This window comes from Thamnophis sirtalis, unplaced genomic scaffold (genome assembly GCF_051295495.1).
Source record: "Thamnophis sirtalis isolate CommonGarterSnake01/CBP01778 unplaced genomic scaffold, rThaSir2_p1.2 scaffold_11, whole genome shotgun sequence".
Lineage (NCBI taxonomy): Eukaryota > Metazoa > Chordata > Lepidosauria > Squamata > Natricidae > Thamnophis > Thamnophis sirtalis.
In genome coordinates, this window is record NW_028261391.1 from 44,357,999 (window position 1) to 44,382,949 (window position 24,951).

General features: G+C 39.7%; 2 protein-coding genes across 3 annotated transcripts in view; one reads left to right on the plus strand and one right to left on the minus strand.

Annotated features, from left to right (window-relative positions):
• On the minus strand, window positions 1-23,948 carry GOLGA7B (golgin A7 family member B). 2 transcript variants are annotated; one of them, XM_087725709.1, is made up of 6 exons: window positions 23,852-23,948; window positions 10,355-10,555; window positions 6,712-6,837; window positions 5,526-5,678; window positions 3,908-4,009; window positions 1-2,601 (listed from the first exon to the last, which is right to left on the minus strand). In XM_087725709.1, exons 2-6 carry the CDS (start codon window positions 10,364-10,366, stop codon window positions 2,500-2,502), a joined length of 495 nt encoding a protein of 164 aa, XP_087581835.1. In that variant the 5' UTR covers window positions 10,367-10,555; window positions 23,852-23,948; the 3' UTR covers window positions 1-2,499. The 2 variants fall into 2 exon arrangements, with proteins under 2 accessions (XP_087581835.1, XP_087581836.1); XM_087725710.1 differs by lacking the exon at window positions 23,852-23,948 and adding an exon at window positions 13,978-14,034.
• The window catches only part of SFRP5 (secreted frizzled related protein 5), a 22,066-nt gene continuing 20,351 nt past the window's right edge, over window positions 23,237-24,951 (plus strand). Inside the window, exon 1 of the mRNA XM_087725708.1 lies at window positions 23,237-23,300. The gene's annotated coding sequence lies outside the window, so the exon portion shown is untranslated. The remainder of the gene's footprint in view (window positions 23,301-24,951) is intronic.

Sequence of the window (24,951 nt, forward strand, 5' to 3'; positions counted from 1 at the left end):
GTCATTTATTGTTAGAAATCACCATGTAGAGACATATTGGGTTGAGTAATGACCAGATTCATGTGGCAAAAATGATACCCAACATATGGCATGAGGAGCAGCTGCTCAAGGCATCTGGGTACATCTGGCCTAATGTCTATGCATCTGCCATAGCCTCTGCAGTTCCAGTCCCAGAGAACAAGGTTTGGTCAATTTCCAATTCTTTTCTCACTTTCAGGGAAATCCAATTCTGAAATCAAGGTGATCTCCTGTTGTTAGTGAACCCTTAACATGGTTGCTGCTGAAGAGACCCTGTTTCATCTGGGAATCCAGTAGCCACATCTCCCATAATTTCTATTACCACAATCTCTGCAAGATGCCACATGCTGGTTACTTATTGACCCTTCCAATCTCTTATGTCTCCTTCACTCTTGTGCCTCATGAGTACTTACAATAAGTATGAAAGTTAATGTGGCATCTTTCTGTCCCATCTGTAACTTGTATTTTTTTCTTATTTTTAAAGGTTCACATAAGCTATTCTGTCCTCTTTTTTTTGTTTTCTCCCCCAACTTTTAGGAGAGGCTGTAGGCCTTGCCTTAATCATCATTCTACAGTGTATCCATAAGTGCCATGGATGAATGGCCAACAGCAATGACAGCAAGCAGGCGTAGTTGGCATGGCTCAGACTTTACTAGAAACGTGGGAAGCAGGTTCACCAAGCCAAGGAAGGGTGAGAGTCACAAGGGGAGCAATGGATAGAAACAGTGGGAAAACAGTTACTGATGCCGCAAGAACTATCCTACAGAAGCACCAGACAGGGGACTGATGCTGGCTATGGCATGATTGGCAATGTATCTTTATTAGCACCAGGGCTTTCAGCAGATGCCCCACCATGCCCCTGAGTAATGACAATGAGTTGCAGCAAAGTTTCTTAGGCCAGGCATTCAGTGAATAATAATGCCCTAGTGTGCACTCAACTTAAGACTCTCCCATCCTTAGACATGTGTACAATTTTATTCTTTGAGGCTTTCAGCATGCATATGCCTACCATATACAGAGACAGATGTGTAATAGGTGAAAAATTGGAAGTATTTAAGGATCTATTGTTTTTTGTTGGAGGTAGTGACAAACTTCATCCATGATTTGAATACTGATTCATTGGACAACCTGGCATCCTCTTCTTTTGATCTACCTTGTTTCACAAAGTGGCACCAAGAGACTCAAAGACATGGCACTGAAGCACCAATACCCAGAGTTTCTTAAATATTTATAGGGCCCAAACAGCTATATACAGGATGAGAAAACATGCCACAAGGAACAACTTGTGCATACAAGTGATAAGGTGATGTTGCAAAACACCGGTGTTGGGGAGTAAGTTAAAAGCTATAGAGAAAAACACTTACTCTATTAGCTTTGGGGAAATAGTCTTTCTTGTGACTTTGTGTACCAACTTGGAGGCAGAGGCAGGATGAAGTCTGAATAGTTAGAGCTATAGTAGATATTTATATACATACTTAAAGTATAGTTCTTGGGCTGGACTAAGTTAAGCAATAAATAAATCATTATCCCACCCCCTCTACCCACAATGCACCTTTAACGCTTAGAATATCTTTAGTGCTCTCCATAATTCCAGAATTGTACTGAAATCTTTTGGAGTTGGCCAGAATCAATGAGGTGCAGACTTCCAAATTTGGATGAAGTTATAGTCTTCAGTAGTATTCATGCTACTGTCCCAGACTAAGGAGCCGTTCCTTTCTGTGGCTCTATATTCTTTTCTAGTGCCCTGAAAGAAATAGAGCATAAGGCAAGTTCTATGGTTTTCAAGAATAGAAGACATCCTAGCATCTGTGAAAAGACATGTTTTGGAAGTACCAGCACTGGAGGTATAGGAGAGAATACAGGCAACTGAAGTGGAAGCACTATGGACAACTGAATATTCAAAGCATATAGCATGCCTGAAGTTCAGGAAAGGAATATACATAGCACCCAAAGACAGGAGCTCAGGTAGCCTGTTAAAGAACTAGGCAGGAACTCTCAGTCATGGGATTATAACTTGGTTTAAAAAAAATATCCTGTTTCTTCAGCCTACTCCATCCCAGCTCGCTATGCTGGGTTGCTATTTGCTGATCACTTGACTTCAGCTAGCAGTTGTAGCCGGTTCAGATAATAAGCCCATAGATTGAGGACAGAATTGGAGCAATAATCTATCTGGGAAAATCAGGTGCCATCATGTCTGCAGGAATTCCAATACAGGAAGTGCCAATATTTCAAGATATAAAGATTTCGGCCACAGAAATTGAACTCTTTCAGGGGTAACAGCCACTCAAGTCAAGGTCAGGAATCCTCTGGGATCCAGGATTTCACTGACCATTATAAATCCCAGGGGTGTCATGATACTCCTTGCTGGCATCCTGACCCCCCTGGGGGAGCTCAGAAACGGGTGCTCTGATAGCGCAGCCTGCGAATCTCAGAGACTCCATCGTCCCGGCAGTACAAGTCCCTGCCGGGACTTTGTGCCAGTCACCGGCCTCCTGCTCCCCCACCTCCCCCAGCACTGCTGGTGCTGCTGGTGCTGCCTGAGCTGGAACTGCTGCAACGATCTTCATAGATAGAAATCTCAATCTGAAAGCAAGAAGATAAGGACAACAAACAAATCCATGAAAATCCTGCTCCACCACACTCAGCTAAGGAGGCCCTCTCTCAAATATACTTTCTCTACTGCAGTGGTTCCCAAACTTGGCAACTTTAAGACTTGTGGAGCTGGCTGGAGAATTCTGGGAGTTGAAGTCCACAAGTCTTAAAGTTGCCAAGTTTGGGAACCACTGCTCTACTGGAACTCAGCAGGTCAGATTGTTGTTGGCTAAGCAGGTATGGAGACATTATGTCATTCATGCAACTGTACTGTTTTTACACACACACACACACACACACACACACACAAACACACACAAACATCTTTTTGGTTTTTGAGAGAGGTGGGGAAGGTAGGGGGAGAGAGATATGACCTTACCTCTTTTTTGTTCCCAAATCAAGCTACTGGTTGCTGACATACATATCATAGCCAAATCCCAAGTTGGCAATCCAGTGCATAGTTAAGTCTTCAGTCAATATGGAGTCCATCTTCTTTTGCCCAGCTCTTCTGTAGGGCAGATAACCAGGAAGAGCTACGGTACTACTGTAGCCTGTCCACTTCCTAAGAACTCAACTTCTGAATTCCTATAACATATTTGGAATCTTAGCAGCTCCATGCACAGAGTATGCTAACCTTAGCTTTAATTTTGTTGCAAGTTCTGAAAACAGCTTAACTTCAACACCCAATTTAAATGCATTTTTCCTGGGAGAGATGAGCCAATGCGGGATAACAATAATGAACTCAAAACGATGCAAAATTTACTTAACACTTCATTTCCCTTCATGGTAAAGTTAGGTGATAGCTACTCAGATCAAGTGTGCATTGTGCAAAAATGTACAGTGTATGTTTTATCTGACATCTATTGTTAAAGGTGGACTTGAACCAAGTTCTCCCCATTCCTAGACCATTACAGTACATCAGTGGTTCCCAAACTTGGCAACTTTAAGACTTGTGGACTTCAACTCCCAGAATTCTCCAGCCAGCAGAATTCTGGGAGTTGAAGTCCACAAGTCTTAAAGTTGCCAAGTTTGGGAACCACTGCAGTACATCATTGTTGCACTCATTAAGTCATGTATTGTATCCTGTTGTGAATGTGAGACCCTTTGGGAATCACTATCATTATCATTTAAAAAATTGAAAAATAAATAATATCCACATGATTCCAAATCTCAGTAGGGATAGGAAAATAATAGTGCAGGTTATAAGGTGTGTCTATAGCATAAATCAGAACTAGCTACCTAGTTTTGGGCAGTAATGTATTCTATTTTCATCCCTGGCATCAACCAAGAAGGATACAACTCTCATGCCCCGCTCCACCGGGTCAGTCAGCAGAAGTCCTCGTGGAGCATAAATCTTCTCATTCTGCTCCTGGATATACTTGGAAATTTTCTTCAGAACCTGAAGAAATAATTAGTGAACCAATCAGAACCAGATTAGTACCAATTTCATGTTCCCAGATAACATATAGCACAAAGTTGAGAAGAAAGTTATTAAACAAGTTCCAAGTACTCTTAGAAATTGTGCATTATTATAAAAATGAACAAATAATAATAATCCTGGCTCACTGTTAATTGCACTTATTTCTCATATTTTGTCTTCATATTCACTATTTTAGGGACTTTCCTTGGTTCACCCAACCATCCCTCCCTCCTCTCCTGCTTTATAGTGCAGTTCTTTCCATGCCTTATCAGATAATAGTCATCCTCCTTCTGAATATGGGTTTTGTACTATCCCAAAAATAATATCAGTTTGGAACCCTATTAAAATGTATCCAAAATAGCACTTAAACCTATATCAATATTATCCTCTGAAAGTTGTAGCTTTTGTCACGCAGGATAAAGTGCTAAAGTGCTAAAGTGCAAAACACAAATCCAGATTGAGGTAGGATAGATCCATCATCTACTAAAGCCCACTTCTCCCTCCAGTCACCTTGCATTTGTAGGGTGTAAGTCAAGCAAAGTCCAAGGAATCCATATCTGTTCTCCTTAACATATCTGTGGATCATAGATAAAAGTAACCTTCTTTGCCAGCACTTTGCCTGTGGCAGGACTGTATAAAATTGATTTTATACTAGTGTAGACTTCTATCAGTAATAGGATGGTAGCACTTTAAGTCAGCCTGACAAAAACTACACTTTTTAGAGGATAATATCCTTTTGAACTATCTGTCTAATAGCTGGATTTAACATATGGACAATATAAATGGATTCTCTGGACTCTTACTATGACTAAAGACTGATCTTGCAGCATTGGAAAATTAAATGTATGGCTCCATTTATTCAATGAATTGAAGATCTGGTTGCACTTGCCACTTATTAATGGATTGTACATAGATGTAAACCTTGTATAGACAAGTATGATCATATAATGGGACTCATTTACACAGAATACAGTAGGTTTAAAAAAACAGCTGTATAAATGTAATATACATATATATATATATATATATATATATATATATATATATATATATATATATATATATATATATATATATATGTATGTATGTATACGTATATATATATGATATGTATATGTATATATATATATATATGTATATGTATATGTATATGTATATGTATATGTATATGTATATGTATATGTATATGTATATGTATATGTATATGTATATGTATATGTATATGTATATGTATATGTATATGTATATGTATATGTATATGTATATGTATATGTATATGTATATGTATATGTATATGTATATGTATGATATGTATCATTACATGATATGCAGTGCAAATGAGGGCAAATTGCTTGGCCACTGCATGTTATTTCAGTAACTTGTAAAATTAAAATAGTTAGCTTGATATTGTTTTCCCTACGTTGGGAGCCCTTAATACAGTATAATAAACACTTATGATATGGACTATTGTAAATCTTCTCTTATGTCTCCAAACCTTCTCATAGTGGGTCTCCATGCAAAGGAAGATGAAATAGGCTGTTGCACAGGCCAGACATCCCTCCAGATAAGAGCTGCCCCCAATTTTCTCAGCCTCCGCATAGAAATTGTTCAGTGTCTTCACAGTTTCCTCAAAAAATTGCCGCTCAATCTTTGGGAGGGAAAAAGAAAGGAAACCACATAATAGTGATGTGCAGCATGTCATTTTTATGACTATGACGTTCTCCTTTATGGAAATGCCAAAAGGCGGAACAGAGACATTGCCAAATCAAAATAAGATATGTTGTAAGAAATATCCATTTATGTGCGAACATTTTCTTTTAAAGAAATGACTCTGCTACTGTATAGTTAATGTGTGATTGGTCCAGTTAACAGGTTAGGAAAAATCCTTCAAAGTGTCAGATTTATTCACAACTCCTCAGATGCTTAATCCAACCCCTTCGCACTCTGTTACTAGCTAACAGTAGAACCTAAAGGACTCAATGCGGGTTAGGTAAGAACATTTTTACACACTCCGTCTGTGCAAAAGAACAGCTATGACAGAATGCAGAAATACAACCTTGTATGAATGGGTGGGTGAATATGCCCAGGAATTAAATCCTAAGACTCTTCTGTAGCAACAGACATTTTGTTGTTCTTTTTCTCAGACAGGAATGTGGAGGAGAACTGCATCCTCCTTACATAACAGTCCTGTCTAGTCTGAAATTCTTTGGTTCCTACTTTGCTACTTCAGCCCTTCCACAAAAAAGTACACCTACAATAAATTCAGTGGGGCCTGGAGGTGTCTCTTTGTTGGAGCTGCTCCATTCCTTTGCAACAGCTTCCCGACTGAAATTGGGGGAGGGGAAGTAGCATCCTAGTAGCCTTCCAGAAGGCCCCAAAGAGATGACTCTTTCCCCAGGTATTGAGGTAGGGTGGAGTTGATTCAAGTGGTTTAATTTTATAGGTGATTATGGTCCCTTGGTGGGGAAAAATTTAATGTGCTTTAATAGGTTGAGTTGCCTAGGTGAAGTAGGCAGCATATAAGTTCTTTAAATAAATAAAATAAGGAAGTCACTGAAACATTCATAGAATGTTAATGGGACATCATAGCTTAATCTGAGCTCTAGTCTACTCATTGGTTTGATATAAAAGTTTGTGATAGTGTGTGAGCCAGGAGAACCATATGAAATAACAGATTGTACCCGACTGTCCAGTTCAGGAGGGAATTTGGTCTGGAATTGACAGATAGTCCCATCACTGTAGTCTCGCTGTATAAAAACTTTGGTAGCCAATGAAGCACTCCTCCGCAGTTCTTGGAGATTGTGGACCTGAAGAAAATTGAAATCAGGAAGTTACAACATGGGGAAATCTTCCTATACACTAGAGCTGATGGGACCTCACATTGTATTCTGATACTTGCAGATCAAGCGCATGGACTTTTTTCATTCCTGGATTGCTCTATGCTTCACTTTGTACTTTTCTTCATTTTCATTCAGAGACAACACATAATTCTCTCTTAATCTCATTGCATACTAAAGTTCTCCCCAAAATAAATTATACACTGGTAGGTTGTTTTGTTTGCCGTCTCAGGGCGTAAATGTTAAAGAGTAAGTGTACAGGTCCAGGGGAAACATGCTGTTCTATAACATAGTAAGGGAGCAAATGCAATGCACTCAGCTTCGCAAAAGAGTACGGGTGTTAAAGACATCTTAAAGCATTTAATCTTATACATTTCAATTGTTTAATTAACCATTTAAGAATCACCAGTTGTACTTGTAGCTACTGGAAAGCTATTTAATTATCAGGATTGTTTAAGAAAAAATATAAATGGCCTAAGTAGACTTAATGATTTCTGCCTCCGTGGAGATTCACACCATCAGCCCCACTAAGGCAGATGATCATTCAACTATGTATGTACGTAGTTACTGATCATTGTATATACTGTAATAGGAACAATTGGAACTATCACCAATATCTGCATTAAAATGCATATTAATGGGATATGGATAGGATGCTGAAATTGTTTTTAGATAATGTTTCATGAGTCATTTTGGCACCATCTTCAAAGTGGAATTTATTTTCATATAAGCTTTTCAGATGGTTATCTGCAGGTGCTTCTAAGTATACTGTACACTTCAGTTAAAAATTGAATTTGTGCATTTTAAATGAAAAATATTACCTTATTACCTAATTATTTAGATAAATATCTTCTTAATTAATCAAAGTATAATGAAAATAGTCAAACAGATTAATTATACATTTCCAGGCTACTCCCTCCCAAAACATTAAAGGATCTTTTATGAGGTGGAAATACAGAAAACCAATATTCCACTATTCCTTAATTCTAGTTCTCCAAGCCCACCCCATTCAAATAGAATGGTCCAATTTCAGTTCTGATTGGGATCATCAGAGTTTGGCTCTCATTATAATCATAGAGCCTGTCAAGCTGAAAGAAGATGTTTTCCTCAAGTCACCCAGTAAGCATCACGTTTAAATGGTGACATAACTGGATTTCAATCTCAATTATTTATATTTGAGTCCAATGTAAAAATCATGTTTTCACAACACACTGAAATATGCATTAGCTATCTACACTTAGACTAATATATGGTTATTAAGACGAGAGGGGGTTCTTTTGCTAACTAAGGTCACAAAATAGAAAATAATTTAAACTAGCAAGCTGAATGAAGATGTTCTAGCATGTTACCAAAGATGATATGTTATTGGATATTTCACATTTAAAAATATATATTTTTGTCTCTGTAGTTGTACATATAATAGCCTTCAAGTGATTACAACATGTTGAAATACATTCACAATTAAACAGGACAAGCCTAAATCAATAGGATTATTTCCGTTTCCCATCCATAGAGGGAAACCTCTGCATTGTAAGAGCTCACTTAATAAACATCGCCTTATAAGATTCAGTTTCTTAGCCTGTGGTTGCATTAAAAGCATTGAGTTGATTAAGGTTGTGGATGATATCAAACTTGGAGCAGTTGCAATATGATTTGAAAATAGGATGCATTGAATTTTATATGAATTTTATATAAAATGCATTAGCATTACCATGACATGATGGCTATTTAATCAATTCATGGTGGGCAGTTTAAGAAATATTAGTGTTGAAGACTCAGTGCTGCTGCCTTTAAGTTTATTTCTTACATTATATGTTGCTTGACTCTAAGAGTTGAAATGGTTCAAAATGAAATAACAGGTTATGACATCATAATGTTAGACAAAAAAATGGGCCAGGAAAGCTGTTTTTATATTCTTAAAGATCCAACAAGTTTTATTAGTTTAAATATGAGATCATCTAGTTTGATAAAACTTCCTAAGTATTTAGAAAACTAATAGATGTACTGAATGTGAAGGTAACCCTTGGACCCAGTATTTATCTTATTCTGTGTTTAAATGGAAATCTTACAAGAACAGAAGTCCCAAAGGTGCTTTTTCAAGAGGCAGCTGGACTTTCTGGTGCCCAGTTGCCTCTTGAAAAAGCACCTTTGGGACAACCATGACCTGGATGACTGAGAATCTACATAGACACCCAAGAGCAGAAATTGAAGATTGAAATTACTTTAGGAGTGGAAGAAATTTGAAGTTAGATAACTATAAAAACAAGTACCTACAGTATTATTTTGCCAATGTGTATGTGTGCGAGAGAGCGGGGGGAGGAGGAAGGGAGGGAGAATGAATTTATGTACTTATGTACTTTCTTTATTTCATGGTCTAAGGATATCTCACTGAGATATCCTTAGGACTTGTGAGATATCCTGAGATACCTCACAAGTCCTTTGTGCTTCCTGCCACCCACCCTTCCATGCCCTCAGGAACTGCTGCCCTTCCCCTAGCAACAAGCAAGCTTTTAGCTATTTGTGATCTGACTCAGATCAATTCTCCTGTTTAGGGACACATCTTTTATTGACAAACATGATTTTACTAGTTGAAATTGGAACATGGGAAATATGGGACAAGAGCAATAATGATTGTGAAAAAAATCACTGAAGGATGGGATTCTTGATAAGGGCTGACTTTGAAAGAGTTTTGAAACCAGAATATAGCACCATTAGAGAAAACACTTCATAATTTCTTTCCCTTCTACTCCTACTGCATTTTTAACCTTATCTTAACCAAAAAAAAAATCATATTATGGACTTGCCTCTGAGTCCATAATTGATTAATCTGAATAATGGAACATCCATTTATTCTAGAAAAGCATAGCTCTTGTATTTCTTTCTTCCCTGTTCACAAAAGGTATAACTGAAACTAAATCCAAAGCATCAGTCATAAGACAGGTCCAACCTTGTTCTCTCAAGATTCATAACACCACAATAACTATCAAGCATGGCTATTGACTGGGCTGCTAGCACAGTCCAACTGAGGAGTCTCCCACGGGCTTCTGGTTTTCTGTCTATGGGTGTCTCCCATGTGTTCAGGGAAATCCATTGATTCACTGCTGAGCAAAGGGCCACCTGCTCCTCTTAACAATTGTCTGCCTTGGGGGTGGTGGGGGTGGAAATCAGGCAATTAACTTTGGAGTGAGTGATGGTATTCTTAGCCCTCAAAGACCATCGGGTTTTTTTTTTACTTCTTTTCTTTCTTTCCTGTACAATTGCTGCAAAAAAACAAACTCAGGAAATGCAAGCAATCCTCAGCACAACAAACCAAGGAACATGAGGCGACAACAACCAATAACAGCTAACATTAGGGTGCCTGGTTTAAAGCTTCCTGCAGCATCAGAGAAAACAAGCACAACCCAGGAAAATCTGACTGCAGCTCCAACGATTCGGCAGAGCCACAGCCTCCAGAAGATGTGTGTTCTACCTTGCCGGCGTTGCTCACCTCAGTTGCCATGTTTCACCAACGTGGCTCAGTGCTGTTCCTCCACAGGGGAGACAAGCTGTGACGATAGCAATTCGGTGAGGAAGAAGACTGCTTTCACAGAAAAGGCGCTGTCCCTGGTGTTGTAGTCAGAGGAAGCGCTCAAATCTCGAAGCTGCTGCCAGCGGGGGCGAAATTCAGTCTGCTGCGCTGTGGTGGCGCCTGCGGTGGGAAATAGACGCAGAGCGGGTGGTTGCTATCCTTGGTCCTGAAACTTGCTATTTGAAAAACAGGAACTGGAGGCCAGCATCTCATCTAGCGTTGACGACCATTTCCCAAGCTGATCCCTCAGTTGGTAGCTCAGCTTCCTTGCACAGGCTGGCTCAGTTAGTGGCATCATAAGGGGAGGGGATCAACAGCTTTAAGTGGGAGCTGCACCCCCCCTCCTCTGCATCCCCATGTTGGAAGGACAAGATCCAGCTCAAACTCAGGGGAGGGACTGTGAGAGGCGGAGCTGCCAGAGCTAGGAAAAGAACTCAGCTGACGTTCATTTCCTGCTTGTCTTTTGCAGGAGCTTGCAAGCAAACAAGCAAGCTGCTTGGCAGCACTTTTCACCCTTATATTTCTGAGGCTTTGAACTGCAGTGTTTCTCTGGAAAGTGCCGAGACTGCTCCCACTTCCAGAATTCTTTTTTGATCTGGTGAAAGCCCAACAGCAGCTGTCGCATAGCTGTCCTCAGGGCCAAAGAAGAACTGGTTTTTTTTTAAAAAAAAAAAGTCAGATTGATTAATTTGCTGTGCTAATGTAAATCTAAGATATAGTTTCTTAAATTTTACAGAGAAACAGTAAAGAGACCAGCATTCCATAACACAAGGCAATTAATTCCATGGTCTATATTAATTAATCAAATTTAGTTATTTTAATGCCTTTGCTTAGTTTGCATAATTCTGCAAAGAGTGGATTGGAATAACAGTAGTGTGTGATAGTGTAGACTCTTTTCCTTAAACTTCATTATAACCTCCATATGGCTTTGGAATTCTCATCAGTTACATATCTGATGTTTTCTAGGTCTTATTTTCACATGAAAAGGCTTCCCCCACCCCTCTTTGAACATGAAAACTGAGGTTCTCAGGAAATGGAAATCTGCATTCAATCTCATACTTATGCCCTGCAATTGTTTAGTATCAGAAGCTTTACATACTTCTTTCTGTCTATTTTCATCTTCTGTCTAGTTAAGCAATTCGTTTTGTTCCCTCACAGTCACTGAACTGTTTAAATTATTGTGACCTCTGTTATAAAAAGATAGGATGCTCTTGAAAGCTCTAAAATCTCATTGCTGTTTGACTAATCAGGGTTGGGCATCATTATTAATATATAAGCTAGACATGCATCTCATTAGGAGTTCTGCTTCCATCTTGTCTAGCAAGTGAATAGTGCCAAAGAAAAGCTTTAGAATTTTCTATGCCTGGAGGCTTCCTTCAACATTTGTGAAGAGGAGGAAGGGAGAACAACTGTAGGCAAGGCAAAGGGAGGCTTTACTGTACATGTCAATAAGGCTTCGGTTTTCTGTTTTTCTCTAGATGAAAAAGAAGCATTGCTTATTTTAAATCTGTTAAACTTAATTTAGAAGTATGCTATCTTTTTTATGCATTTCCTGCCTTAAAACAGCAAAAAATAGAGGCTCTGATTTGTAGCAATTATAGTCAAAGAACTCAAAATAGGGCATACTTCATTGCAGCTGCTATTATAGAATGTAGAGAAGCTGCTTATGACCCTGGGCCCACATGTTGCTTACAGTGACTATTATGTATTGAATTTGTTATTTTTAACTTTCTTTTTATTTGCTGTGCTGCGAACTTTGCTCTAAAACTGCTTTTCTATTTCTTTTGTTCTGTTGATCCTATTTTATAAAAGACTATCAAGTTATGGTAGACCTGCAGGCTAGTCTGGGAAGCAAAGGCAATGATCCTTGCTGTTGCCAAGAAAACTGCAGAAGAAATAAGTCTGGACTTTAAAAACATATTCAGATCACAATCTGGAAAGAAAGAGATAGGATGGTTGGGACTGCCTGAGCTAGGGAAGGTGGATAGTAGACATTACAATGGTGTCATATGCAGCATATGCACATTAGCATGAATAATGTCATTTATGCCAGTCATATCATGGTGCAAAGTGTCAGATGTAATTTCTGCCAATTGTATGGTGACATTATGATGCATGTTGCATCCCTCACTCTCCTTATCCCTGTGAATGCTCTAAGAAAAAAGCAGGTCTGGGAACAGCACAGGGAAAGGATGTATGTTTTAATTATGAAGCAATGATTAAACACTTGGTTGCGATGGGCCCTGTGGACAGTGCACACTGAATAGGAATGTAGAATGAGAAAGGAAAATTCTTATATTAATTGTGATTTTTATATCTTAAATCACTGTGTTATAGTTCGGTAAGAAATAAATCTTTCTGCAGCTCAGATTACAAAGCTGAACACAGAGGACTTTTCTTTGGCGCTTACCATTTTCCTAAAGATGTGACTGTTTAAAAACAAGTTTCACTGTACAACGTAAGCTGCCTTTGGTAAGGAAATATGCCTCACAAATCAGTGGCCCCATGTAAAAAAGGAAATCTACCAGCAACAGTGTCTTATAGCACAAAGTTATGCCTACGTCCTGGGCTCAAGCCACACTATTTAGTTTATAGATGCTACTACAAGGCATACTTCACTGCAGCTGCTATTATAGAATGTAGAGAAGGAATCTTACATAGCTACAGAATAACCAATAATGCAGCAGACATTGGAACTCTATTAAAGAATAAGGGCAATGAGGGTTGCTACTTTGTAAAATGTGATTGGCTGGTATGTGCTTCCATATGTTCCAGAAATTGAAATAATTGGGTTACTTTGGATAACCTGGTTTAATCAGCATGTTGTGCCAATGCACCACCAAAAGCTACTTGGTCCCTCCTTTTCTCTTTCTGCAACTGTCTCATAGACCAACCCAGTACATCTATTCCTGTGCCACATGTCTGTCATTCCATTCATGTTGTTAACCACAAGTCTTCTCCAGCTGGCAGAAAGGGATATGGTGTGGTTTCTATAGCAACACTTCTGCCTTTAGATCCATGAATAAGAGATTCCCATTAACAAATTCACCATGGTCTGCAACTCCTTTCTTGAAGCAGAAATTTTGTTCCGTCATTTTATTTCTGAGATATTTTTTTCTACAGGAGGAAAAATAAATGATTTGTACACTATGCCCCAGGTATCTATACTTCCTAGCACCTTACTTGTTATAGTGAAACATCACTACATGGAGAAGAAAAAGGAACCTATTCATGATGGTTAAGGGCTGCACAGTATCTGGGACTGTATTGCTATCTCAGTGCTATCCTCTCCATCCAAACATAGCATTTGGCAAAGTGCCAAATGAAACATCTCATCAGCAAGATGGAATTTCTATAGCGTATGGTACGTCGCCTTTAAACTTTTCATTTTCAGCCTGTTATACTATAAAATAACTCAGAAGACAAATCTGGCAGAGCTGAACCTAACCTTTTCTTTCAAGCAGATATCTGAAATACACACCAGATCAGCACGATCACTCAGGATTAAATGTTGGACAAAGTATGTTTTATCAGCAACTGACCTGTTTTCTAAGTTGGAGAAGCCACAATCATTGCCACCTTGACTTCCTCGATTAGGCTATAACCTGAAAGGAAATGAAGCATAATCATCAATCTACTTCTCTTTTTTTTTCATGGCCCAAGATGAATTTTCTTGTTTATTTAGAAACATATCTGTCCATTGTATACATGATTATCCTATTCAGCTCACAATAATAACCAATAAAAGCAGAATAAAACCAACCAGATCATATTTCTCCATCACAGTGCTGCAATATTCCATTAGCTCTACACAGACTTATATTTGCTAGGTTTACTGCTGCCCTAGTTTCAATCCTGGACCAAAAACCAGGTCTTCACAGCCCTTTGGAAGGCTAATAAGGTGACTTCTCTGAATCTCAAGGACAGGGCTATTCCAAAGGGTAGGGGGAACCATGTAAAAGGACCAAATGGCAACATTTAAGGGAAGGGATCTGTAGTATGCTCAGTCCACCTAACCTGGTGGAATGGGCAGTCACCCTCAGAGAGAGGCTGTTCTACAAACCAGGCGCCAGGTCCTATCTCTCTCTGTCTCTCTGTCTCTGTCTTTGTCTCAATCTCTCTCTCTCTGTCTCTCTCTCTGTCTCTCTATGTATGTATGTATGTATGTATGTATGTATGTATGTATGTATGTATGAATGATAGTGACATGCGGTGAGCTTTATGGCTGGTGAGGCAGCAATTTTTTTAGACTTGTGGACTTCAACTCCCAGAATTCCACAGCCAGGCATGCTCAATTCCGATTTAAAGCGACAGCACTTTTCCCCTTGCAAAATAAGTTTTCCCATTCTTTTTCTTCTCCCTCTCCCTCCTTCCTCCCTTTCTCCCTCCCTCCCCCTCTCTCAAACAGACACACGCACACAGAGAAGTTGGATCCCTCTCTCACTCACTCACTCTCAAACAAACACAAACAACACAGAAGTTGGATTGGATATATTTTCCAAAGGCTTGAAAGCAGCTCCTCTGCCATATCCCCCCCACTTCCCCTGCTGCCTTCCGATCGGAGCCTTTGATTGCAGGTGAATCACGTTGCCTTTTCAAACTTGTAAAGTTGTATGTATGTATGTATGTATGTATGTATGTATGTATGTATGTATGTATGTAATATACACAAACCCATGCCTACAATAATACAGAAAGGGATTCCTTCCCATTACGATTTATATTGTTTCCTGATTGCTTATTTGTACCCTATGACTATCATTACGTGTTGTACCTTATGATTATTGACGAATGTATCTTGTCTTTTTATGTACTCTGAGAGTTTATGCAGCAAAGACAAATTCCTTGTGTGTCCAATCACACTTGGCCAATAAAGAATTCTATTCTATTATTATGATTATTGTTGTTGTTTTGTTGTTGTTATTTTATTTTGCTCAGTTCTTTGTGAATGTGTATTCTATCTTTAACATTTAATGAAGGTTTTAACATTGATTTAACAAAGCACAAAAATTCAAAGTGGGATGCACTTAGTCCCAAGACCACCGAGAGGGGCAGTTTTTTTCTGGAGCAAAATTTTGGCAGGCAGCCCACCAGGGATGAGCTCCTGAGCTCAAGCAACTGATTCAATCCTGGGTAATCCTCTGCTGGAGGCCTCAGTGTGTGAGGAAACAGGTAGCAAACAGGGCAGGCAGATGGTAGAGTGCATTTTCACTCTCTCTCTCACCATCTAGTTGGGCCAAGTAATGATCTCAGCATCTACTGGGGAGACAGGCTAGAACTGCATCTGAGCTGATCAAGCTTACTGTGTCAAGTTCAGACTGCTAGGGTGTTTAGACTAGTGTTATTTATTCAAAGACAGAGGTCTTCCTAGTTCTTTTGAAGGACAATTCAAGAAACCTTAGGGTCTTCTAAGTACAAGAATATGTGATATATGATATATGATCTTGCCATTATTTGGATTTCTCAGATAAGAAACAACTCACAATTCTTCCAAATAAAAAACTTGAGAATAAGGGTGTATGAGAACAGTAGCAAAACAATCACTGTTGCTTCCTAAAAGCTTCATCAGCATTTCCCCCTGCTCGCCCACCAAAAAAAAAACACCACCCTGGAAGTTGGACTGGTGGGAATCTATTTAGCCACACTGAATAATTAATTCTTCTCTAAAACAGATGCAATCTGTTGAGAGATGATACTTTCTTGAAGCTCTGAATCTAATTATGCATTGTGAAAAATAGAGAATATTTATCCATGAGTTCTAAGCTAAAAGCTCTTCTGGGAACTTTTGTATCCTAATCAGAGTTATTGTTCATTTCCTTATTCCATCCATCACTTATTACACATTAGCAACTACAAAGTAAGCGTAAGTTAAAGAGCTGTATAATTGTTTTGTATATGCGTGTACATATTTCACCATTAATTCCAATACTACTCCGATTATATAATCATTTTTCAAGTAGCAGAATTGGGTAGATTAATGTCACGCAGAGATGAACTATGTAGGCATAGCCAGGCTATCAGTGCATTATAAGAATCATTTATCAGGAACACAAAGAAATTACGGTAAAATCTCAAACAGCAGATGGATTTAAAGCAGTTTGAATAATTATTTTGTCCACATCCATCTGCTGTTAGACAAATGTGAACCCCAATACAAATATTGCTTTCATGTAATGTGCCTCTCACATCATGCTAATAATGCCCACCAACCTCCATTCAGTTGAACCTGACACAATATTCAGAAGAAATGAATGAATCAAATCCAAAGTATCACAGATATGCCAGGTAAAGGTAGAAGTCTAGGCCTTTCCTGGCTTGCATTTCACCATGAATGAGCATCTCCTGGCAACCTTTTGTTACTGTTATATCTTCACCTCATCCCGAGCCCATAGTTGAGGCAGCTTAAAACTATCTATTCCAGTGTTAAAGTAACATTTTCTCCTTTTAACAGATAAGCCATGTCAATGTTGCCATATTGTGCCATAATATATTGTATTCACTGATCTTTTAGTCCATTTCACAGTCAGGTGACTCATTATGATAGTGTTGGTCTAATTTAATCATCCAGAGGAAAAAGGTTGTCCAATAAAGCAGGATTACTTCGACTGCTTTCTCAGATCCGGATGGCACCTGCTCTTTGTGAATTTTACCCTAGATTCCAAAAATCCCTCATGTGTAAGGCTAAGTAGGAAATGGCCACTGCACCCAGAAGTCTCCCATGGAGTACCCAAAATAGCATTAAAACAGACAAATGGCACTGCCTTGCTGCATTTATGTGGAATATAGCCCTGTAAATTGAAGGCGGGGCTAAAAGATAAAAGCAACTATCACTTCATCTTCTTACACTCACTAAAATTCATGAGCTATTTGGAAATACACAAATGATCACCAATGATCCCTGGAAGCAGTATATTTATATTCCAAAATTCTGATATATTTATATAGCTAAAGCATCTAAGTAAGATCTAAAATATACCTCATAAACTGAAAGGGGTGGTATTATGGGAGACATTCCTTTTGAAGGGCAGGCAGCTCACCAGCCCCAGATGAAATGGTCATGGAGGGCAATGATCCGTGATCAGAGGGGAGGAGGTATGCCCTCTACAACATCTATTAAGTAATTAAGGTGGTCTATTAAATAATTCATTGTCCACAATGAAATGAAGTTCCACAAGCATCACATGTACTTGTGGAAGACATTTTTGATGAGAAGCAAGAAAAGGCAAAAGGAAGTTGCCTTTGTGGAACACCAGGGGCAGGTTGAAGATAATGTCATCATGTTCATCTCTCCACAAATGGTTCCTGGGGCATCTTTGATCCTGAAGAAGCAGGATGTTCTGATGATCCTTTAGACACACATCTTGACACAGCTACCTAAAACCCTTTTATTCATATTGTTTTTAAGCCAATTAAAACAAGTGATGATCCTCTCTCAAAATGGAGAGCAGCCCTTTCTAACATCAATTGTGATTCAATTCAAGTGCTTCTTTTCCCTGTACTTTCCATGGTTTGAAAAAGTACAAGGCTATATATATATATAGCCTGGGATTTGAACCTGTGCTGTATTACATATTAGGCAGTGGTGTTAGCCACTAAGCCACAGGTTCTCCTCCTTTATCAGCTGAGCCAGGGAAATAGGTATGTAATTTTGTGTCACAATCCCTGGTATGCCCAAATATGGGAGGAAGCATACTGCTTTCCTAACAAAGGCAACAGTAAAAATAATGGCTTTCTGTCTGGATGGTCTCTTGAGATGAGTCGATAGACAAAGAAAGGAAAGCAGTATGCTTCCTCCCATATTTGGGCATACCAGGTTCAAATCCCAGTAAGGATATGGCTAGCTGATGAGCTAAATAGCTTGAAATAGATCTATACTAGTCTCCCTTTATTTATCAGCACAAATGCAACACACACACAGACACACAGACACACAGACACACAGACACACAGACACACAGACACAAACACACACACACACACACACACACCTTGTACTTTTTCACTTCAAAACAAGGAATCTGTTGATTTTTTGGCAAAACTGACATCTTTACCCAGAAAGTCAGGTATCCGACTGAACTGCCAAATAATGATTTATGGTATAGCATGGTATAACTAAATGGGGGCTTACTCAATAAACCAGAGCTCAGTATAATATGTTGTCTCTTTTTGTAAGTGATAGACAATGCAGTGTTTTGTTAGAATTAGGGCAAATTTGGACTGCTTCCACAATCTCAGTAGTCTACTGTCAAGCAAATCATTACTCAAGAACAGATCATCCCAGTAACTGCTGTGCAGCTGTTCCTATCAGTACCTAAATTGACAATATAAACCCTATAGGTAACCCCTGAAACCTGTGTGACTCCAACATGTTTCTCTCACCCGGTGTCTAAATAAGAGGGGGGAAATGATATGGAACTGCTGTTAGCACTGTAGAAATACTCTTCATCAAAATCAATTTCATTGGCTCCAACCAGAATGCCAATGGTTGAAGATATTAAATGGAAATTTTACTCTTGACATAGATGTTGACTTTTGGCCAATCACTTTATCTCAGCCCAACTCACCTCACAGAGATGTTGAGGGGGGAAATAAGAGGAGTAGGGAGTATTGGTATGTTTGCTGCTTGACTTGAATATGAAAAAAGATGGGATAAAATCTAAAAAAAACAAAATAGAAAATTGGGAACTCTCAATATATACACCTTGGGAACTCTCAATATATACACCTTGCAAGGTGGGAGCTCCTAACTTCCTGGCTGTAGCACCCAGAGAAAAAAACCAAGTTCTTAATGCCTTCCTAAAAGCTAACAAGGTTGGAATCAATCAGGGAAGTGAGGGCTATCATTCCAGGGGGCAGTCATTGCAGGGGAAATGCTTGCCTTTTGAATCCCATTAAGTGATTTTGGTTTAAGGCAGGGGTCAGCAAACTTAAACACTCAAAGAGCCATTTGGACTCGCTTCCCACAGAAAAGAAAACACCGGGAGCCACAAAGGTCCTAATCAGAAGCCTCCTGTTCAATTCTGGAGCTGACTGGAAGTTCAGTTCCCCCACCATAGAGTCTCCCCCTAGCGCAGTGTACTTTTTCCTCTACCTGTCATAACTGAAAGCCCTATAATTTGTGGAGACAACTAGAAAATCCTCCCCTTTCCATAGAGTCTTCTCCTGGTGCACTGTGCTTCTCCACCCCACCCCCCCGGAAGCTCCTCTCAAAATTGTGGCGCCGACCGGTGATGAAGCCGCAGAAGAGGGAGGAAAGAGCCACATGCGGCTCCAGAGCCTCAGTTTGTTGACCCGTGGTTTAAGGGACAATGGAAGGGTATGCGTAACCTATTAGAATGTGGAAAAGGCAGAAATAATTGGAAAAAGGTAGTCCTGTATGTGCAGTTTTATAGGAACAGTCTTGAGATGAACCAAGAAGTCTATTGGGAGCTAGAGTAGCTCATGAATTCTCATACTAAAATCAGGGGTGGGTTTGTTCCGGCATTACTGCCGGTTCGGTGCGCACGCACACTCGCTTTGCTCACAAGCATGCCTGATGCGCGCTATGCGCATATGCACAGTTGCCTATAAATAGGTCTACGAATGCACAGAAGATTTAAAAAGGTGAAAAAGAGATGTTGTAGTGACCAGGGAACCGGTTCGGGGGCATGACGAGCATGCCGTCCCTACCGGTTCGGAGACCCAGTTGCCATTCCCACCGAACCGGTGCAAACCAGTAGGAATGCACCTCTGACTTAAATCATATACATGTTTATATCTCACATAATTTGAGGGGGAAATACAGTGAGGAAAAAAGCTTCAAATTTGTAAATACTGTATTAATTTGGGTCTTACTTCACTGAATACAATGAGACTTCCCTCTGAGAAATCAAGTAGATTTTCACTCTTAAACCTCCACACTAATCACATGCAATGAAGGAATAATACTTATATTTATCACCTTTGTATTTTCAGAGGAGAAAATGGGAGAAATTACAACTTCAGTTGTCCTAGACTATAGGTGCTATATCACAAGTGAGGTGCTAGTTATGAACTCTGTCACATGCAAAAATTAATGACAGAGGTGATATATAAATGTCTGGCATACAGTTGGTATATGATGACTCACAGCTGAAATATGCATAGCTTTAGATGTTAATATCACTTCTCATTCTACACGGCATTTTCTAGATGTTGCTGTCATACAAAGAACTGGGGGAGGGGAGGTATCTGAGAGGGTATGTTTAGTTGTGCAGATTTCCAAGACAGGAGAAAAGGTGCAGCACAGGATAGAAAACATTTTACAGATTGTAGGCACATTTGAAGAAAAATGTGTATTAAGATTAAATCATCCGTCAACATAGATCAGTGTTTCTCAACCTTGGCAACTTGAAGATGTCCGGACTTCAACTCCCAGAATTCCCCAGCCAGCATTCGCTGGCTGGGGAATTCTGGGAGTTGAAGTCCGGACATCTTCAAGTTGCCAAGGTTGAGAAACACTGACATAGATCATGCAGTACCTAAGAGGTTGTCAAGATCTGGATAGCGAGGAATAATCTTAGGCTCACTCCTCAAAAGGCAGAGGCATATTCCAGGGTTATTCCAACTCTGGTGGTTTTGGATAAAGTTGTGTTCTCTCAAACTGAACTAGATTATCACTTGAGGCTCTTCCTAGACTCACAGCTCCTGATCAAAGAACAGGTAGCACCGGTGGCTGAGAAAATCTTTGCCCAGTTTACCTGGTATGCCAATTGTTTTTTTCCTGGAGCAGCATGCTTTTTTGAAGGTATCTCCTGCTTCACTCTTCTCTCCTACTTGGAGTGTTACAATGGTCTCTCCATGGGATTGCCCTCAAAGATAATCCAAAAATCTGCAGCTGCTCATGTGTGTGTGTGTGTTTGTGTTGCAGTTCATCCATGTAAAACTGCACTAGTAAACAGCTGGTTTAGGGGAACTTACTAGTGCAGTTGTAAAAAAAAAGAGAACATTTTAGCACCTTCTCGAATACATCAGGGGAAAGGGAATCCAACATCTTGTTGGTTCCTCCATAACTGATAATTTTTGTCCCCTTGAAACACCACTGTGGCTTCTCATCATCTCCTTTTAATCATCCTTTTGAAGCATCCAGACCTCAGGAGAGGGGAAGAATCCAGGAGAAATTCCCAACATTCCCATGAGAGTGTGGCAGAGATAATGCTGAAGGGACTTCCAGGCAGCAAACCTTCTGGGATTCCCTTTTGTAGCTTTTCCATTCATATTTCATATCTTCCTGCCAGCCAGCCAGCCCTGCTAGGCAGGGAGCACATTATAAATGTAATGAAGCTGCTCAAGACTCTAGGGCTAGGCTAATCCAACATTTTCTAGGGAAAAGAATTCAGGTCATAGAGTGCAAAGGCAGCAAGCATATCCTTAGCCCACCTACCAACCAGGAAGGATGTATTAGTAGCTGAAGCTGCAGCACAACACAAGACTGAGCAATTCCCAGGTGCAGTTTACTGCTTCACAGCTGAGGTGAGTTCTAATTAAAAACATAATTTGGAGCTTCAGAGACAAGAGTTTGCATATGCATCATAGAGATAAGACAGGTTAATAAGCCAAAAGTAATGTGAAGCCAGTAGAATTAGAATGTGGGCATCCCTAAAGGGTCCTGTGAAAAGCACCACTTCTCTATTATGTGCTTCACCAACATCTGGTGCTGCCATAGATTGGTTGGAAGAGCTTCAGCCGATGATTCCTTTCTATGTACCACAGAAATTGCCCAAGTCTGAACGCCACATTCAGAATCTAAAGAAGGCAATTTCTTATCATCACACAGGTTTTTTAGAGTTTATCATCTAGGCTCCCAATACTTCTCTGTATGTATTCTTACCCTGCCTTACCAATTATTTCATCATTTCCTTTACAATCATCAACAGACTTTTCCACCATTTCCTGTGATTTAAATAGCCAGTTATAACTAACAGCTTCCTCAAGAACATGGAGCTGCTGGAGATACAGAACAAATCAAAAGAGACCTGTAACTGGACCAAGAATTCTTGGAACTAGCACAGTTCATCTAAGTCAGTGTTCTTCCAAGTATGGTCTGAGGAACTTTGAGGTTCCCCAAAATCTTTTTTGTGGGTGCGTGAAGTCAAATAAATAATATTTTAGCATTTCTAATTCAATACAAACAGATAAGATAGATAGATAGAAAGATAGATTAGAGAGAGAGAGAGAAAGAGAGAGAGAGAGAGAGAGAGAGAGCGCAAAATCAAGGGTCATTGGGGCTTGAAAGAAAGAAAGAAAGAAAGAAAGAAAGAAAGAAAGAAAGAAAGAAAGAAAGAAAGAAAGAAAGAGAAAGAGAGAGAGAGAGGACCTGGGGCCTGGTTTGTAGAACAGCCTCTCTCTGAGGGTGACTGCCCATTCCACCAGGTTAGGTGGACTGAGCATACTACAGATCCCTTCCCTTAAATGTTGCCATTTGGTCCTTTTACATGGTTGCCCCTACCCTTTGGAATAGCCCTGTCCTTGAGATTCAGAGAAGTCACCTTATTAGCCTTCCAAAGGGCTGTGAAGACCTGGTTTTTGGTCCAGGATTGAAACTAGGGCAGCAGTGAACCTAGCAAATATAACTCTGTGTAGAGCTAATGGAATATTGCAGCACTGTGATGGAGAAATATGATCTGGTTGGTTTTATTCTGCTTTTATTGGTTATTATTGTGAGCTGAATAGGATAATCATGTATACAATGGACAGATATGTTTCTAAATAAACAAGAAAATTCATCTTGGGCCATGAAAAAAAAAGAGAAGTAGATTGATGATTATGCTTCATTTCCTTTCAGGTGATAGCCTAATCGAGGAAGTCAAGGTGGCAATGATTGTGGCTTCTCCAACTTAGAAAACAGGTCAGTTGCTGATAAAACATACTTTGTCCAACATTTAATCCTGAGTGATCGTGCTGATCCAGTGTGTATTTCAGATATCTGCTTGAAAGAAAAGGTTAGGTTCAGCTCTGCCAGATTTGTCTTCTGAGTTATTTTATAGTATAATAGGCTGAAAATGAAAAGTTTAAAGGCGAAGTACCATAAGAGAGAGAGAGAGAGAGGGAGGGAGGGAGGGAGGGAGGGAGAGAGGGAGGGAGGGAGGGAGGGAGGGAGAGAGAGAGAGAGAGAGAGAGAGAGAGAGAGAGAGAGCAAAATCAAGGGTCATTGGGGCTTTCAATCATTTTTAAGAATGTAAAAGGATCCAGAGATAAAAATATTTGAGAACTACTGATTTAGGTGAACAGCCCACCAGGATTGCCTTGCAGTGAACATAACAATAAGAAGGATAAAGCCTGTTCCACAATAGCCTTAGATATGAAATCTTAGCCTTACAAAAAAAAGGACTTATAGTGTGGCAATTAAGTATTTTGTTGTGAGCAGCCTACTAATCAGAACAAATGTTATTACCATACCTGCAATGGAACTGTCTCCTGGTCCTAGATGAGGGTGTCAATGCATTTTCAGATAAACTTTGAGTCCTGTACAGATCTGCGGTAAACACAGGATTCTTCCTGTCTCCCACACTGCTCTGCTGAAAGGTTGGACTAACCCCAGCATGTCACTGACAGGCACAGGTGCACCACAGGCCCCGTGAATTTGCAAAGCAGTTATTCATGCTCCAAACCGCTTCCTCCTCTGCAAAGCCAGAGGAAGCTATAACTGGAAAACAGTAATAAAACAAGAAAAAAATGGTAGAGGGGTTCTAATGCTTTTGGTTCCTCACTTACAATTTGATCAAAGTTTTAGCTCTGAAAATCCATGTCCATGGAAGATTTTTTTTTACGAAGTTGAGGAACTGAAAAGTCATAAGACACTGAACACTTATGTTTTCTACATAAAAAACGGGGGGGGGGGGCATTATAGAATAGAGGGGGAGGTTAAAGCAGAAATTAAATGTGCAGAGTATAAATTAACTGGGCATAAGAAAGCAGCCCAATCCAGTCAGTCAGAGTCATGCAGCAGGAATTTGCTGCATTAATCTTTCTTCTTTTCCAAAGATCAATAGCAATGAAGTCCTCTAAGCTAGAAGATCAGAGAGGTAGTAATGAGGGTGTCTTGACAGACAGGAGTATCTAACCAGCTGGCTTTAAGCCTATCCTGCACAGGCCTTTCATCAACCCTTGAACAGAAAGGTAATTCTGTGGCCTTTTAAGTTTATTTTTACTAGACTCTGTGCTGACATCTGGGAAAAGGCCATCTCAAGACATTTCTGAAGGAAGAGATGGCACCTGGATTGGCAACTCTAGCACTAAGTTCAAATAGTGGACTACTGCACACTAATTTAGGAGGCCTTAAACAAACTAGAAACATCACTAGAAGTCAAAATCACAAGACTACCCCTGATTTATATTAGTCATGTCATGTGTGCAAATTCATTGGAGAAATCAACGATGCTAGGATTGCGCTCTACATGGGGCAGCCTTTGAAGAGTATTCAGAGACTTCAACTCGTCCAGAATGCAGCCGCGCGAGCGATTGTGGGTGCACCTCGGTACACCCACATTACACCTATC